This window comes from Thalassophryne amazonica, chromosome 6 (genome assembly GCF_902500255.1).
Source record: "Thalassophryne amazonica chromosome 6, fThaAma1.1, whole genome shotgun sequence".
Classification (NCBI taxonomy): Eukaryota; Metazoa; Chordata; class Actinopteri; order Batrachoidiformes; family Batrachoididae; genus Thalassophryne; species Thalassophryne amazonica.
Window position 1 is genome coordinate 108457016 of NC_047108.1, and position 17438 is coordinate 108474453.

General features: G+C 41.7%; 1 protein-coding gene across 1 annotated transcript in view; it reads right to left on the reverse strand.

The window, feature by feature from the left end:
• LOC117512869 (histone-lysine N-methyltransferase SUV39H1-like) overlaps positions 1 to 17438 on the reverse strand; it is a 100228-nt gene that overhangs the window by 47378 nt on the left and 35412 nt on the right. Inside the window, exon 2 of the mRNA XM_034173109.1 lies at positions 3114 to 3259. Within this exon, the coding sequence (XP_034029000.1) occupies positions 3114 to 3259 (146 nt within the window). The remainder of the gene's footprint in view (positions 1 to 3113; positions 3260 to 17438) is intronic.

The following is a 17438-nucleotide window of genomic DNA, read 5'->3' on the forward strand; positions in this document are numbered from 1 at the left end:
CCAACCTAACATGTAGAGTGGGCTCATTCCAAAGTCTGGGAGCTACAAAAGATAAAGCACAGTCACTAGAGTTTGTAGTCGCGTTTTAGGGACTACAAACTCGAACTTACTGACCTGAGCAGTAGGGATGTCCCGATCAGGTTTTTTTTGGCCCTGATCCAATTCGGAGTCATCTGATTTTGAGTATCTGCCGATACCGAGTCCCGATCCGATACTTTAAAAAAACTGAATGAACAATGAACAAATGCTAAATATATAATATTTTCATTTTAATCACCTTATTTTATTATTTATCACTTAAACAGTGCACTTCTCCTTGAGGCAACTTGAACAATCAAGTAATAATCTACCAAACTTAAAAAATTTTACAAATTTCCATGTTATTTTATTTATCCAAAAATAAATGTCCGAGGTACCTTATGTTAAACAAGAAATTATCTAATCTGAAATAACAGGTGATTTTAAGTTACAGATGATAGGTTTCTAACAGCTATTTTAATTACAAGTGTTCTAAACTTTTTTAAACAGTAGTTTTGAGGGAACAAACAACAAAAAACATTTCCAAGGATTTTTCTTCAGAAAACAGCTCTATAAATGAGCAGTCCTGTGACACATTTCTGTTTTGTACAGATCAGTAGTTTCTGCCACTAGTCTTCCGTGTTTTGGCCTGACGCGTCGTTCCTATTGGACAGCGCAAAGCTACGTCACAGCTCAAAGCGTCGAAAGTTGGATTGGGTTGAACTTATGTTCTTTCTTTTGTTCAATAAAAAAAAAAAAATAAGATTGGGTTGAACTTTGACCGCGTCAGCCTGCCGACAAGCGGCAATGTACGCTCCCGTCAGAAGCGTCGCTTTAGCTCAGTTTTTGACGTGACGCTTCTGACGCCTCTAAAAAGCAACACGTGTCATTGAAAATAATGCTTTTTGACTGATTCTTGACGCTCTGACGCATGAAAGGCACATTAATCTGCAATAATGAGCTTGAAATAGCGCTGATCAAAATAATGACGATAAAATCTATACCGGATTCCTGATCGGGATGCAACATCCAATTTCGATCAAGTCTGAAACCACGTAATTGGGCCCGATTTCCGATCATGTGATCGGCTCGGGACATCCCTACTTAGAACATAGTGTGTGCATATATATATATATATATATATATATATATATATATATATATATATATATATATATATATATATATATATATATACACACACACAGTGAGGAAAATAAGTATTTGAACACCCTGCAATTCTGCAAGTTCTCCCACTTAGATATCATGGAGGGGTCTGAAATTTTCATCTTAGGTGCATGTCCACTGTGAGAGACATAATCAAAAAAAAAAAAAAAAAAAAAATCCGGAAATCACAATGTATGATTTTTTTTAAATACCGGTAATTTATTTGTATGTTACTGTTGCAAATAAGTATTTGAACACCTACCAACCAGCAAGAATTCTGGCTCACAGAGACCTGTTAATTTTTCTTTAAGAAGCCCTCTTATTCTGCACTCTTTACCTGTATTAATTACACCTGTTTGAACTTGTTACCTGTATAGAAGACACCTGTTCACACACTCAATCAATCACACTCCAACCTGTCCACCATAGCCAAGACCAAAGAGCTGTCTAAGGACACCAGGGACAAAATTGTAGACCTGCACAAGGCTGGGATGGACTACAGAACAACAGGCAAGCAGCTTGGTAGAAGACAACTGTTATGATTATTTATTAGAAAGTGGAAGAAACACAAGATGACTGTCAGTCTCCCTCCGTCTGGGATTCCATGCAAGATCTCACTTTGTGGGGTAAAGATGATTCTGAGAAAGCTCAGAACTACACAGGAGGACCTGGTCAATGACCTGAAGAGAGCTGGGACCACAGTCACAAAGAATACATTAGTAACACATGATACTGTCATGGTTTAAAATCCTGCAGGGCAGCAAGGTCCCCCTGCTTAAGCCAGCACATGTCCAGGCCCGTTTGAAGTTCACCAGTGACCATCTGGATGATCCAGAGGAGGCATGGGAGAAGGTCATGTGGTCAGATGAGACCAAAATAGAGCTTTTTGGAATCAACTCCATTTACCATGTTTAGAGGATGAGAACAACCCCAAGAAAACCATCCCAACCATGAAGCATGGGGGTGGAAACATCATACTCTGGGGGTGCTCTTCTGCAAAGGGGACAGGATGAATGCACTGTATTGAAGGGAGGATGGATGGGGTCATGTATTGCGAGATTTTGGCAAACATCCTCCTTCCCTCAGTAAGAGCATTGAAGATGGGTCATAGTTGGGTCTTCCAGCATGACAATGACCCCAAACACACAGCCAGGGCAACTAAGGAGGGGCTCCATAAGAAGCATTTCAAGGTCCTGGAGTGGCCTGGCCAGTCTCCAGACCTGAACTCAATAGAAAATCTTTGGAGGGAGCTGAAACTCCAAACCTGAAAGATCTAGAGAAGATCTGTATGGAGGAGTGGACCAAAATCCCTGCTGCAGTGTGTGAAAACCTGGTGAAAAAGTACAGGAAACGTTTGACCTCTGTAATGGCAGAGAAAGGCTACTGTACCAAATATTAACATTGATTTTCACAGGTGTTCAAATACCTATTTGCAGCAGTAACATACAAATAAATAAATAAATAAAAATTGTGTCATACATTGTGATTTCCGGATTTTTCTTTTTAGATTATGTCTTTCACACTTTCGTACACGTGCTCGTCAATATATATGTGTTCCACCTACAAACCAAAAGGGTTCTGCCAGCGATGGAAATGCAAACCAAACCAGACTTAACCGTTCCATCCGTAACACACCGTGCAGTACCGAGTTCAGATGTGCAGGAGCCTTCACCCACACATGCTCGTGAGTGAAGGATCTGTGCCTTCGCCAGTGAGCACCAGCTCACTCACGAGAGGGCCACTGAGCTGACACTGGATCCTGCTATTAATCAGCACACAAGTGTCGAAATACATTTTGTATAAGTAGACAGGTGTATCACCCTGTATTGACCCCAGTATAACTAACTCATCATCAAGTGATCTGGGATATATACTATGTAAGGTTTTGGCAGAAATGTTTTAGCAACACTGCACTGACTAAATCTTACCTTAATTTTCTTATAGTCACACAAGAACTCCACTTCATACTCATTTACGTTGGCTCGGTTGACCCCCAGGTCTTGGCACTGGAGCCCCTCGAACCGACACAGGGCTTCCAGCTGCACCCAGGACATCTTACACGACACACTGCAATCTACAAAACAAACACACTGCAATCATGAATACTGCAGCTACACATCTAATGCCTCATGTGGTGCATGTTTTCCTCCTCAAAGGCCATGCAGAAGTTTAGCAAAGACAGCTGGACATGTGCAGCTGGAACAAAGTAAAATAATATTGTGAAAAATATCAATTTTTTTTCAGATATTTCAGAAAGTGAATATATATTCCAGTCTCATTACATACAAACTAAAATTTTTCAAGCATCCCCCCCCCCCCCCCCAACCCCTTGTTCTTTACAGCAATGCAGTTCCAAAAAGCCAATCTCAAGAGCTTAAAATATTTCTTTTCAAGTTTCAAAATCACTATTTCTGCAGTATAAATGCCATTATAAATGCCATCTCTCAGTTTGGTTTAGTCCACACATCTACAATCATGAGGCGTATTACCGACTTGGTAGTTGTCTAGAAGACACTCAGTGACACCCTCTATCGGGAGGGTAAGACAGAAGGTCACTGCTGAACGGGGCAGCTGTTCACAGGGTGCTAGATCAAAGCATATTCATGAAATGTTGACTGGAAGGGAAACGTGTGGTTGGAAAAAAAAGCACAACAAACAGGACCTGTTCATTTGAACCCTCTGAGCCCCAATGACACAACACCTCCGTGTCATAATAAACTTTTCCTCATGGTTATATTAACAGATCATTGGTGACATTGGAATGTCACAGAGACTTGATTCAACAGCTTCCTGAAAGTACAGGATCTCATCAAGAGTGTGTGTCTTGTTTGGAGACAATCCCTCACTTACAGCCAATCCTAGAGGCTGGAGAATGTCACATGGCCAAAGCTTCTCTGCTCAGGCAGAGTGAGTTTGTATGATTCTTTATTATTTCATGCTCAGTCATTTACAATAATCAATAGTGTCTACAAATACATTTCACATAGAAAGGAGAAAAAAAAGTTCACTCATTTTCTTAAATTTACTGCTCAGGTTTTCAGAATAATATTTACAATGCAGAGAACATACATTTATGTTACATTACTTTTTACACAAAAACATTTAATTTTTAATTCTGTATATTTTGTTGTACAGTATTTGCATTTTTTTATATTTAGTTAATAATGAAGTTCATGTTTAAACTGTAAAACAGACGTTATTGCATTTTGGGTTGATAACTGAGTGTTAAGAATCATTGCTTTTTATGTACTGTATAGTGGAAGCTATAACTGTATCAGAATGTCTTTAAACTCTCCATAATATCTGTATCAGCATCCCCCCACCACCCAAAAAAAGAAGAAAAAGAAATGAAAGTATGATACTTGCTGCGCAGACACACACACTCTGCGCACCACCACTTACAAACTTTTATCATTTGAATCCTTGTTCTTTTGTGTGCATACAATTGTGACTGGATGACTTATTTTTGTGGCAGGGATGGCAGTGGGATTTGAACACCGGATTGCTCACACTCTAGACCAGGGGTAGGCAACCTGTTCCAGAAAGAGCCATGAGGGTGCAGGTTTTCTTTGCAGCCACTGACTCCACCAGGTGATTTCACTGATTAACTGATTCCATCTGCTCAAAGTGATATTAATCAGTAAAATCACCTGGTGGAGTCAGTGGCTGCAAAGAAAACCTGCACCCTCATGGCTCTTTCTGGAACAGGTTGCCTACCCCTGCTCTAGACCATCTTTGGCATAATTAATTGTTAATAGTATCAAATGCATTACCTTTTCAAATTTTGATTCAGTTACTGCAATATTCTGTGTTACGCAGCATGTTATGTATTTTATTGCAAGAAATCCTATAAAAAATTGTTAAATAAAAAGAAAACAAAGAGGGACAGCTTTGGGGAAAGACCGTGCGGTTGTCGGTGTGTGTGTGTGAGACGAATATGCCCTCTCACTGCATTACAGAGAATTAAAGTGCTGATCCTGATTCCTGGTGTTCGCCCTGTTTGTGTGCCAGCATCCATCTTAAGTCTGCAACACTAGCTAGGGTTGGGTATTGGGAACCAGTTCTTCTCTGGTATCGTTAAGAAATTATTCGATCCACCGACATCAATAGTCTTTTTGCTTAACCATTCCTTTATCGATCCTTCAGAGCGGCCATTGTTTTTGAGGGTGTTTGTCAGGAAAATTATCATTTCTCTACGTCGATTACAGACCCTGCAGCGGCTCTGTAATCAACCGCTTTTGCAGCGCGACTCCACGTTGAAGCGTGGCCAATAAAGCAGTGCTGTGATTCACTGGCTCATTGGTTCTCTGATCCGCTTCTTAACCCCTCTCAAAGCTATTAAAATATGTCAACTGTGAGTCACTTTTGTGTGGATTAAAGTCACTAACTGGGACTCTTGTCTTGTTGCAGTCAAAAAACAAGAATCGTCCTCCGTTCTGTTTGGCACTGCTCCACACGCTGCGCGGCTTTCTGCCAAGACAAAGTCCAATCGGAATTAAATAAAATGACACCTCTTTCCAAATGCTGTAATACAGACAATAAACTACAACTGACTAAAACTTTTTTCCTCCCAAAATGAGACGTCCTGCATTCGATCCTGATGTGCAGCACAGCTGGCTGCAAGAGCTCAGCTCAGATGTATGGAAAGACATTCATGCCAGTAATGTCTGAAAGGAAATGCTTTTGACAAAAACTACAGATTTTTTTTATTTCTATTTATGTCTAGAGCTCAAGGATCCAGTGACCAATTTCATATTTATTTACTTTAAGACTCAATAAAATGTTGCTGACATAGAAAACCTGTAAAGCCCACTTTTAGTACACAGAAAATTTACAAGAGGTATCGATAAGGTATCAGAACCAACAGATAAAATCTTATCAATACCCATCCCTACTGCTAGCATCACTATGGCGAAGATGAGCTCACGGCTGGAAGAGCGCAGATCGACTACCAGCAGTTGCACAGACTTCTTTGTTTCCACTAATGTTAACGTCAATCTGGGAGTCACGTAAAGCCGACCTGAGCAGAAATAACATCGCATCCTGCTTAACAGAAAACGGTTTGCTCTAACTGCCTTTCCTATGGGTCAGATCAGTGGTAAGACCCCACTCGAGTAAAAAATGTGTTCACGGGCAAATTATCTCTGCGCGCCCGCAAAGGTGCTGCATGTGAGGACCAGCGCTCCCCCCGCCTGCTCGAACTTGATTTCTGCTCACGTGCAGAGAATTCCTGGTCGCTCAAAACTTATGGCACTATGGGGGAGGGAACCAGGTCGGCACTGGCTCTGCTGTGATTGGCCATCTCTGGAGAGCGAGGTATGATTGACAGCCCTCCTCTCTGATGCGGAAGTCAGTCGGAGACAACGGCATTAAGCGATTATCACCTTGTTTCTTCTTAAAACTTCACTCCATTCATCATCTATCTCAGCGACAGATCTCTGAAGCTTCTGTACAACAATCATTTCCACAAAAATTCACCATTATTTCATAACAAAATACAGAAAGTCCTAAAAAAAAAAAAAAAAAAAAAAAAAAATCACCTCCTGACACCGGTGCGTCTGCAGACACTCAAACCGATCAAAGGGAATAATGTGATTATTAAGCATCAGATGGTAAATTAAAACCTCTTAAATCATGTGCAAACCATGACGCCTCCACCTCCCTGAAGGAGACAACGGCATCTCCTTTTTAAAATTGTATTTATTTATGAATCAAATCCAAACAAAACAGGTCCTGTACAAAATCCTGAAATGCTGCATACATGAAAATAAAAATACAAGAACATAAGGGGCTTATTGAATATTATTTACTGGATTCAATCAATAATAGAGATTTATTATTAAGTTTGAACTCATTTCTCCAGTGAGTAATTTTTTTTTCTCTTGAAAAAAATTACATTTGTGTATGTAATGTTTGCTTCATAAAATTATATCAGTAGACCAGAAGGCTCAAAAAATATTTCTCTAACCCTGCCCTCTGCTGTTAAATATGTTTAACAAATCTTTGGAGTGTGGTATGTTTCCTCCTACATTACGCCAGGCCACTATTTCTCTTTTTGTAATGGATCTATTCCACAGAGCACCGTTCCTTCCTACTTAATCCAGAATAGCAAACCAAGACACGTTTTGAAGCATCACAGTAAAGGCCCACTGACACTTGCATGACTTTGATCCGCGCACTTGCACGCAGTCTGTCGTGCGTGAGTGTAACTCGTGTCAAACTCGTAAACTGTGCGCAGCTTGGTGCACGTGTGCAAAGAAAATTGAGATGATTAAAAACTCCACCATGCATTAATTACGTGAACATTACATAAACAAGTCAAAAACACTGCATGAGTGTGAGTAATTGCGTCAGCACACCGCATCAGAGCGCAGCTCGTCTGAACGATTATAACGAGATGTTACATCTATCATAAACATACTTTTACAGCTGCACACAAGAAGGAATGAACATGCAACTACTTTAACTAAGCCATTACAATATAAACATTACACATAATTACCCTTTTAGACTGTTCCAAATATGTCCTTCACCTCATCAAGTGCGCACACACAAGAAAAGCAGCAGCTCCGCTGTGATTCCTGAAGCAATTCGAGCCATTTTCAACAGCCAACTCAGACAGAAAATGATTAATCCGCTACAATATCAGGGTTCTAGCTAGGATAAAATTTTAGCGTAGTGGTGCTGTCGAGGGAGCAAAGCATCCAAGGGGGGGTGGAAAGGGGGGAAGCTTTTGAAAATTCAAGCTAAAAATTGGCCATTCTAGGGGTACCCAAAGGGGAAAAGCAGTCGGAGTCCGTGGACATTTTTAAGTCAAGACTTAAAACCTATTTTTATTCTCTTTCTTATGAGTAGTTTTTATTTTGTTATGTTTTATTCTTTTACTTCTGTTTTTAATTAGGTATTTGAATTTGTTTATTTTATTTATTTATTTAAATTTTTTTTATGTTGAACTGTTCTGGGTGAGGCACCTTGAGACGGATTTTGTTGTAATTTGGTGCTTTATAAGCTGATTAAATTGAAATTGAACAACATTTTATTGAGTCTTAAAGTAAATAAATATGAAATTGGTTACTGGATCCTTAAACTCTGGACACAATAAACTCTACATGGTGGATCCTTGATCTCTGGACATAAACAGAAATAAAATCTGTTAGTTTTTGTCAAAAGCATTTCCTTTCAGACATTATTATTGGCATGAATGTATTTCTATACCTATGAGCTGAGCTCTTGCAGCTGCGCTGCAGGTCAGATTTATAAAGAATGCAGGACGTCTCATTTTGGGAGGAAAAACATTTTAGTCGATTGTAGTTTATTGTCTGTATTGCACCGTTTGTAAGAGGTGTCATTTTATTTAAAGCGGCGATTTGTTTTGAAGTTAATTCCGAGCGGACTCCGTCTCGGCAGAGAGTCGTGCAAGCATTTGAAGCAAGCTGTGACAACTGAATGGAGGACGATTCTCATTTCTTGACTGCAACAAGACAAGAGTTCCAGTTAATGACTTTAATCCACACAAAAGTGACTCATGATATTTTAATGGCTTTCAGAGGGGTTAAGAAGTGGACTTACCGCTTCTGAAGAGCAGCGAATCAAAGAGCCACGAGCCATTGAATCGCTGCAGAAACGATTGATTACAGACGCTGTAATGAAAATCATAACGGTCCAAAATAAGCGTAATGGTTCAAAATGATAGCGTAACGGGCCATAATGCAAGTTTGCGCTAGCTAGAACCCTGAATATAATTATTTTATATACGCAGCATCCAGCGCACAACAGGTGGCATCCAGCTAGGAGCACAGCAGGTGGGATCATCATCATGATGTGCGTGCAAGTGCGTGGATCAAAGTCGTGCAAGAGTATGAGGGGGGGCTTAACTTCTTGATTCATCATTGTTACGGCCATCATCAGCACCAGTTTTAAAATGGGGGTCAAATTATCAAATTGTTTAAAAATTTAATCCCGCTTCACAAAATCATTACGAGTGCATGTTAACTTCTGGCTGGTCACAATCTTAAGAGCTTCCGTCACGTTTGAACGTCCTTAAACAGGGTATTCCTGGTGAGTACGGCTTCAAAACTGATCACGCTCCATCAGGGCGAAAATCTGAAACAAACGCAGCATTTGTTGCCATTCTGGCTGAGGGTGCAGCTTCTTTCTTTCGATTTCGGGTGGGTTGCCAGGTCTGCACCTTAAAAGCCAGTCAGTTAAGAGGCAAGCTGGATTAAGCAGTCTCATTATGTTTTCACACTTTTTGGGATCGTGAACAATCGAAGTAGAATGGCACCCTGTGGAATAGGGGTGGAAAGAAAGATAAAGATCCTCTACTCTGCAACAGTCTTATCTCTTTGCTGTGTGTGCAGATGTCAAGCTGCTCGGTAAAATGGGGCCAAGACACTTACAAGCTGTTATGACTGATTATCCCTCCAGAACAAACTGGATTTATTTAAGACACATTTCATTCACAACGTCAGGTGGCTGGGTAATATATTGTACTCACCCTCCTCTTTGAACACCCCTGAGCTGGTCATTTCAGTGGATGCTAAGAAGACGTTTGACTCCATTGAATGGCCATAACTGTTCTTCACTAGAGCTGCCACAAACAACTATTTTGATAGTCGACTAGTCAACAATTATTTTTGCGATTAGTCGACTAGTCGGATCATACGTAAATTGCAGCTTATCGCATTTTATCGATTTTGATACCATTATCGATTATGCTTATCAATCCGATTCCTTATCAATACTTCCTGTGAATTTTCTGTGAGCTACAAGTAGGCTTTACAGGTTTTCTATGTCAACAACATTTTAGTGAGTCTCAAAGTAAATAAATATGAAACTGGTCACTGGATCCTTGATCACTGGACATAGAAAAGAAATCTGTAGTTTTGTCAAAAGCATTTCCTTTCAGACATTAACGGCATGGATGTCTCTCCATATGTCTGAGCTGACATCAGCCAGCTGCTGGAGTCTGCAGGTCTGCAGCCATACAGTCGTGGGCTGCTGCATGTCAGCCAGGACGTCTCATTTTGGGAGAGAAAAAAAAAACAAAAAAACATTTTGATCGATTGTAGTTTATTGATTGTATTACAACATTTGGAAAGAGGCGTCATTTGACTTAATCAGCGATTCACTTTGAAGTTATTAACTCCGAGCGGACTCTATCTTTCTAACTTAACTCGGCGGTGCAGCATTTGGAGCAACAGAACGGAGGACGATTCTCGTTTCTTTCTCACAAGACAGGAGTCCCAGTTAGTCACTTTAATCCTCACAAAAGTGACTCACGATTGACATATTTTAATGGCTTTGAGAGGGGATAAGAAGCGGAGTTGCCGCTTCTGAAGAGGAGCGAAGCAAAGATCCAACAAAGCAGCAGATCAAAACACTGCTTCATTGTGAAGCAGCAGGACCTTCGTGGCCGGGACGACGGTGGGGGATCGAACCCACGCGGCTCGCACCAAAAGACCGTTCCTCTACCAGGTCAGCCAAAGGGGAACTCCCCATTAGCCAAGCTAGCGGGAACGTCTTTTCAATTGGGACCCGGTACTTTCATCCCGCTACACATCTCCCCACCATTTTTGACTTTGTCCCGAAGTCACAGGTGCATGTTAGCATACTCTGTGATCCACATCCTGTTTGTGACGCCAAATTGAAGCAGCAGGACCTTCGTGGCCGGGACGACTGTGGGGGATCGAAACCACGCGGCTCGCACCAGAAGACCGTTCCTCTACCAGGTCAGCCAAAGGGGAACTCCCCGTTAGCCAAGCTAGCGGGAACGTTCGTTTCAATTGGGACCCGGGACTTTCATCCCGCTACAACTGGTTCAAGGTTCAAAGCAAATGGCTTTGAACCTTGAACCAGCTGCAGGGTCTATCAGCTTTGAAAATCACACAGGTGGACATTCGAATTTAACAGGGAATGGCAGCCAGGGGGCGTTAAGCAAAAAAGAATGACATCGGAATGATAACGGAATAACAACTTTTTTGTTTTTGAGCCTATATTTTAACGTGACACCTCTATACTAGGGTTTTTGAACATGTAGAATTCATTTCTGACCCTATTTTAGTGACAAAGTATAGCCAGAAGGAATTATACTTTTACATGACATTTGAGAACTTTTTTCATTCGTTCAAGGTCTTTACTGTATCTATATTTGAATCATGAAATACATGATAGTGCACATTTTATCATACCAGAAAATGCAGCAGCTTAACCTCAGGAGGCAACAAATACGTCTTACTCTCACCCTCTGGTGTATATCCAAGCTGTGCCCATTCCCCAGCAGCATGAAAAGTTTTGGGCCTCTGCTTCTAACAATCAAAATTTGCTACTTCTTGCTCGTGATGTTGCACAGCGTGAGCTGCCGAATGTGGTTGTCAGTGGCATGGTTCTCAATGATGAAATCATTCCAGCTGTAGTTAAGACATCTGATGGTATTGTCAACAAAGTGACAGAGCTCACCAAGTGGCTAGAGGAGGCTGACTGTCGAATTGTACCTCATTGCTGGTGGGCAGTCCAGAGAGGATGTCAGCGTGTTGTGGTCATATCTAATGACCCTGACACAGTGGTGCTAATGTTGTGATACGTAGCTGCTATAAAGGAGAGTAGTTTGTTGGAGTTGTGGGTTCAGTATGGTACTCAGAAAAAGAGAAGGTTCATACCTCTCCATTCCTTGCATGAAAAGCTGGGAGATGACCTTTGCCTTGTCCTTGTCAAAGCCCATATCCTGACTGGCAATGACTGTATAAGCAAAATAGGCAGCACTTCTGGCAAAACCTGTGTAGTTTCTATCAGCATTTGCAGAGAGACCAGATATGTCTAATAGTGATTTAAAACTTGCAGAGGAATATCTTGTACATGTTTGGGCAGGCAGTTTAAGCAAAAGAGTCAAAGACATTTGATGCACTGAGGTATGAGGTTCGGAGAACCTCTTCATTGCCACTGGGTCGTTTGCCTCCAACATCTAGTGTGATTGAAATGCACTTGAGGAGAGCCTTCTACATGGTACAGGAGGTGGTAACACTGCTTAACAAGGATACATCACTTCGTCCTACTGACTTTGGGTGGGCAGTTGAGGATGACTTGCTTGTTCCCCAGCAGAACCTCCGTAGCCTACCTTCCTCTGTGCTTATTACTTGCAATTGCACAGGTAAGTGTACCTCAAGGAGATGCTCCTGCATGACAGCAGGGGTGAAATACATCATCTACTGTCACGTGAAAGTGTCCACTGTGACCTGTGAGAATGTTTTAGAGTGAAATTACTATATCATGTTTTATATTTGAGGTGACTTAGTCAAAGTTAATGTGCAAAATCTCTAATTAAATGTGTGACAAGATAATGATATAAGAAGTGATATGTTGTGTATTTATATTCCAAGAAAACTTCATTTGTAACATCATTCAACGACATTCAAAACATCCTGTTGAGTTTAAAATGATATTGTTTTCAAACGTCTTTTGTGTGTCTCACATTCATGACGTGTTCCTTAGGTGGTAATCAACGGGTATTTCAACCATACATTACATTGTCAATATCAGTTATCAGAATACTGAGTATGTTTATATGATACATATATAAATTTGTTGTGTTCAAATTGATAGAGTACTACTAAATTGAATCTTAATGATTATTTAAGTTGTACTGTATGCATTATGTTCAATGCAATAAAGTTTGTCCTTCCTGGACTGCCATATTCTATTCCGTTAACATGTCATCATTTCCAAATCATGTGATTGATCAGGTATGTCTGAAAAATAAGGTCAGAAATGAGTTCTGCATGTTCAAAAACCTTAGTATGGAGGTGTCACATTAGACTATAGCATCAAAAATAGAAAAGATGTACTTCTGTTTTCTGATCGGCAGCCATTTTAGTTAACGGCCCCTGGCGGCCATTCACTGTTAAATTTGAATGTTCACCTGTGTGATTTTGAAAGCTGATAGACCCTGCTACTCAAAACAGCAGTCAAAAATTCTTGCGCTTGAGATGTATACGGGGTTGTAGGACAGGGCTGGTACTATTACTTTAGACAGTTGACTCCAAATATTTAAACTCATCTACTTTCATCACGTCTACTCCTTGTAACTGCACTATTCCACTGGGCTCCCTCTCATTCACACACATGGACTCGGTCTTGGAGAGTTGATGGTCTAGTGGTTAAGTGTTGGGCTTGAGACCAGAGGATCATCTGTTCAAATCCCAGCCTGACTGGGATTGGGCAAGGTCCTTAATCCGCTAGTTGCTCCCAGTGTGTAGCCTAGTGGGTGCCTTGTATGGCAGCATCCTGATATCAGGGTGAATGTGGGGCACTGATGTGTAAAGCACTTTGAGTATCTGATGCAGATGGAAAAGTGCTATATAAATGTAGTCTATATACCATTTACTTTGCTCCTACTGACTTTCATTCCCCTTCTCTCCAGAGCATATCTCCACCTCTCCAGGCTAGACTCAACCTGTTCTCTACTCTTACTACAGATCTCAATATCATCTGCAAATATCATAGCCCATGGAGACTCCTGTCTGATCTCATCCATCAACCTGTGCATCACCAGTTAGGACTCAGAGCTGATCCTTGGTGTAATCCCACCTCCACCTTGAATGAGTCTGTCATTCCTACTGCACATATCACTGCTGTCACACTGTCCTTGTACACATCCTGCACTATCCTCACATACTTCTCTGCCACTCCAGACTTCCTCATACAATACCACAACTCTTCTCTTGGCACCCTGTCATAAGCTTTCTCTAAATCCACAAACACACAATCTAAGTCCTTCTGGACTTCTCTATACTTCATCAGTATTCTCAGAGCAAACCTTGCATCTGTAGCGCTCTTTCTTGGCATGAAACCATATTGCTGCTCACAGATCTTCACCTTCAAAGCCTAGCTTCTACTACTCTTTCACATAACTTCATGCTGTGGCTGATCAACTTTATGCCTCTGTAGTTACTGCACATCTGCACATCACCCTTGTTCTTAAAAATAGGAACCAACACACTTCATCTCCACTCCTCAGGCATCCTCTCACTTTCCAAGATTTTATTAAACAATCTGGTTAGAAACTCCACTGCCATCTCTCCCAGGCATTTCCATGCCTTCACTGGAATGTCATCTGGACAAAGTGCCTTTCCACTCTTCATCCTCTTCATAGCTGCCCTCACGTCTTCCTTACTATCTCTTGTAGTTCCCGACCTACTCTCTCCACATCATCCAGCCTTTTCTCTCTTTCATTTTCTTCATTCATCAGCTCCTCAAAATACCCCCCCCACCTTCTCAACACACACTCCTTGCTCGTAGGCACATTACCATGTGCATCTTTTACCACCCTAACCTGCTGCACATCCTTTCCAGCTCTGTCCCTTTGTCCGGCCAATTGGTACAAGTCCTTTTCTTCTTCCTTATGCTGCGTTTACACATAACGACAAGTCACAAATGCCATGAAATATACATTCTTTGCCGCTGTACATTAATGTGATGATTCGGGGCAGAGGCATCAGCAGTCCTCAGGAACTGTTGCAACCTCTTACCATGCGTTACGATTAATGGCATGTATCGCTGGCGAATTATGAGGAACCATTACACATGATCAATAATAATGTCCCGCACTGTTGCGTGTTGTTGTGCGTAACAATGCATCATCACGTTGTGAATCAGGTGACTTGTCTCCACACACGCCCCATATTCATGCTACCGTCCACTGCTGAACAGTTCACATAGCTCTAGATTGCTCCTCAACATCAGACTCTGTGCCATGGAGTTGCACAGAAAGGAGAAGGAGGAGACGGAGCAAGCCAGACGTCTGGCGACACGTAGCTCTCCTCTGGCTCAGACTCATGTTCCTGAACATCAGGCACAACAGCAGTTGGAACAGCAGGAGCGCACTGAGGAGCATTGGAATGAGACTTTTAGCCAACTTGGCATCACTGTCCTCTTTCGCCAAACTGCAGGTATGAAACTGAACGCGGTGCAGCAAGGTTTAATTGGGCGCACACGAGAGAAGTGATTCGTAGTGGCACGCATTGAAATGTGACACCGCATTATAATTCATGTCAAAACTTGACAGTTTTCGTGAAAAGGAATGGTCTTTAGTGTGAGCCGTCCAGGGTTCGATCCCACCACTATCCCGGCCACAAAGGTCCTCCGGTCACAACTGGCGTTGTCGGCAGGATGTAGGTAGTTACAGAACATGCTTAAATGCACCTGTGACTTCGGGACGAAGTCAAAAATGGTGGGGAGATATGTAAAAGATGTTCCCGCTAGCTTGGCTCACAGGGGAAATCCCCTTTCGCTGACCTGGTAGAGGAATGGCCTTAGTGCAAGCCGTCTGGGGTTCCATCCCACTGCCGTCCTGGCCACAAAGGTCCTCCAGTCACGTGCAAGTCAGCTGCAAATCATGAATTGCAAAATGTGAATACTGAAAAAAATATCTCCCAAAATGTGAACATGGGTCTCATAAAATGTGAATATCATTCATGATATGTTTTTTCAGTTTTTAACAACTTTATGGATTTTGGTTTATAGCTCAATTCCTGCAGGAAATTTTGATTGCAAACCTGATCTCCACAAACATGATTTTTCTTTTTTTTTGTGGCGGTCACTACAGCCTGATGAGGTGATCCGAGCAGCTTTCGATGATGTGACAAACCCAGCCCTGCGGGGTGTGTCCCGCTCCGGGGACAGTGTCAGGTGAGGAGTTTGACTGAGACACACCAGTGGGGTCCTGCTGGTTATACTACAGCACTCAGTCTGGAAAAATGTGCAAAAATGGAATTTTAGTGAATTTTAATGCTCATTTTATGACTTATTTTAATGAGAAAATAATCACTAAAATTCAATTTTTGCACATTTTTCAAAACCGAGTGCTGTCGTACAGAGGTGGGAAGAAGTCACCATCAATCACTCTCAAGCCATGAATCAGAAAGTTCGAAGCCGTCATAATGACCACCAATTGTTTGCAAGCTGACTTGAGACTTGACTTGGTACTTGCAGATTGAGGACTTGAAAATGACTTGACAGTGACTTCATCCCACCTCTGCTGTAGTATAACCAGCAGGACCCCACTGATGCGTGCAGTAAATTTTGTATCACTACAACATATAACATTGACACTATAGTTCAGTGAATTTGGTGGCACCACACCTGAATTTATTGAATATTTTTCTGGTGTCTTGTTTTTGCACTTTGTAGACGGTCCCTACGCTTCCGTTTCTCCACCGCCTGCTCGTTCAGATCAGTATTATTTTTCCAGCTCAGAGGAGGGTTCAAATGGATAGAAATATGGTTGTTGCTCGTTGTCTGCCTTCCTGAGGTTAGAAACTAGTGTTTGTTTTCCTACAATGTTTGTCTTCAGATTATTGAGCCATATACTGGAGGGGGAGGTTTCCATCCTCTGTGAGTTTGACAGGTGGACCGTCCCAGTCAAACTCCTCTCCTGACACTGTCACCGGAGTGGGACACACACGCAGCGGGACTGGGTGCTTGATTCCTGAAGCACAAGCTGCTCGGATCACCTCCTCAGATTGGAGTGACGAACTCCCCCACCCCACACACACACACACACACACACACAAAAAGAAAGATCATTTTTGTGGAGATCGGGTTTGCAATCAAGATTTCCTGCAGTAATTGAGCCATAAACTGAAATCCATCAACTACTTAAACTGAAAACACATACTCAACAAAAATATAAATGCAACACTTTGGTTTTGCTCCCATTTTGTATGAGATGGACTCAAAGATCTAAAACGTTTTCCACATACACAATATCACCATTTCTCTCAAATATTGTTCACAAACCAGTCTAAATCTGTGATAGTGAGCACTTCTCCTTTGCTGAGATAATCCATCCCACCTCACAGGTGTGCCATACCAAGATTCTGATTAGACACCATGATTAGTGCACAGGTGTGCCTTAGACTGCCCACAATAAAGGCCACTCTGAAAGGTGCAGTTTTATCACACAGCACAATGCCACAGATGTCGCAAGATTTGAGGGAGCGTGCAATTGGCATGCTGACAGCAGGAATGTCAACCAGAGCTGTTGCTCGTGTATTGATGTTCATTTCTCTACCATAAGCCGTCTCCAAAGTCGTTTCAGAGAATTTGGCAGTACATCCAACCAGCCTCACAACTGCAGACCACGTGTAACCACACCAGCCCAGGACCTCCACATCCAGCATGTTCACCTCCAAGATCGTCTGAGACCAGCCACTCGGACAGCTGCTGAAACAATCGGTTTGCATAACCAAAGAATTTCT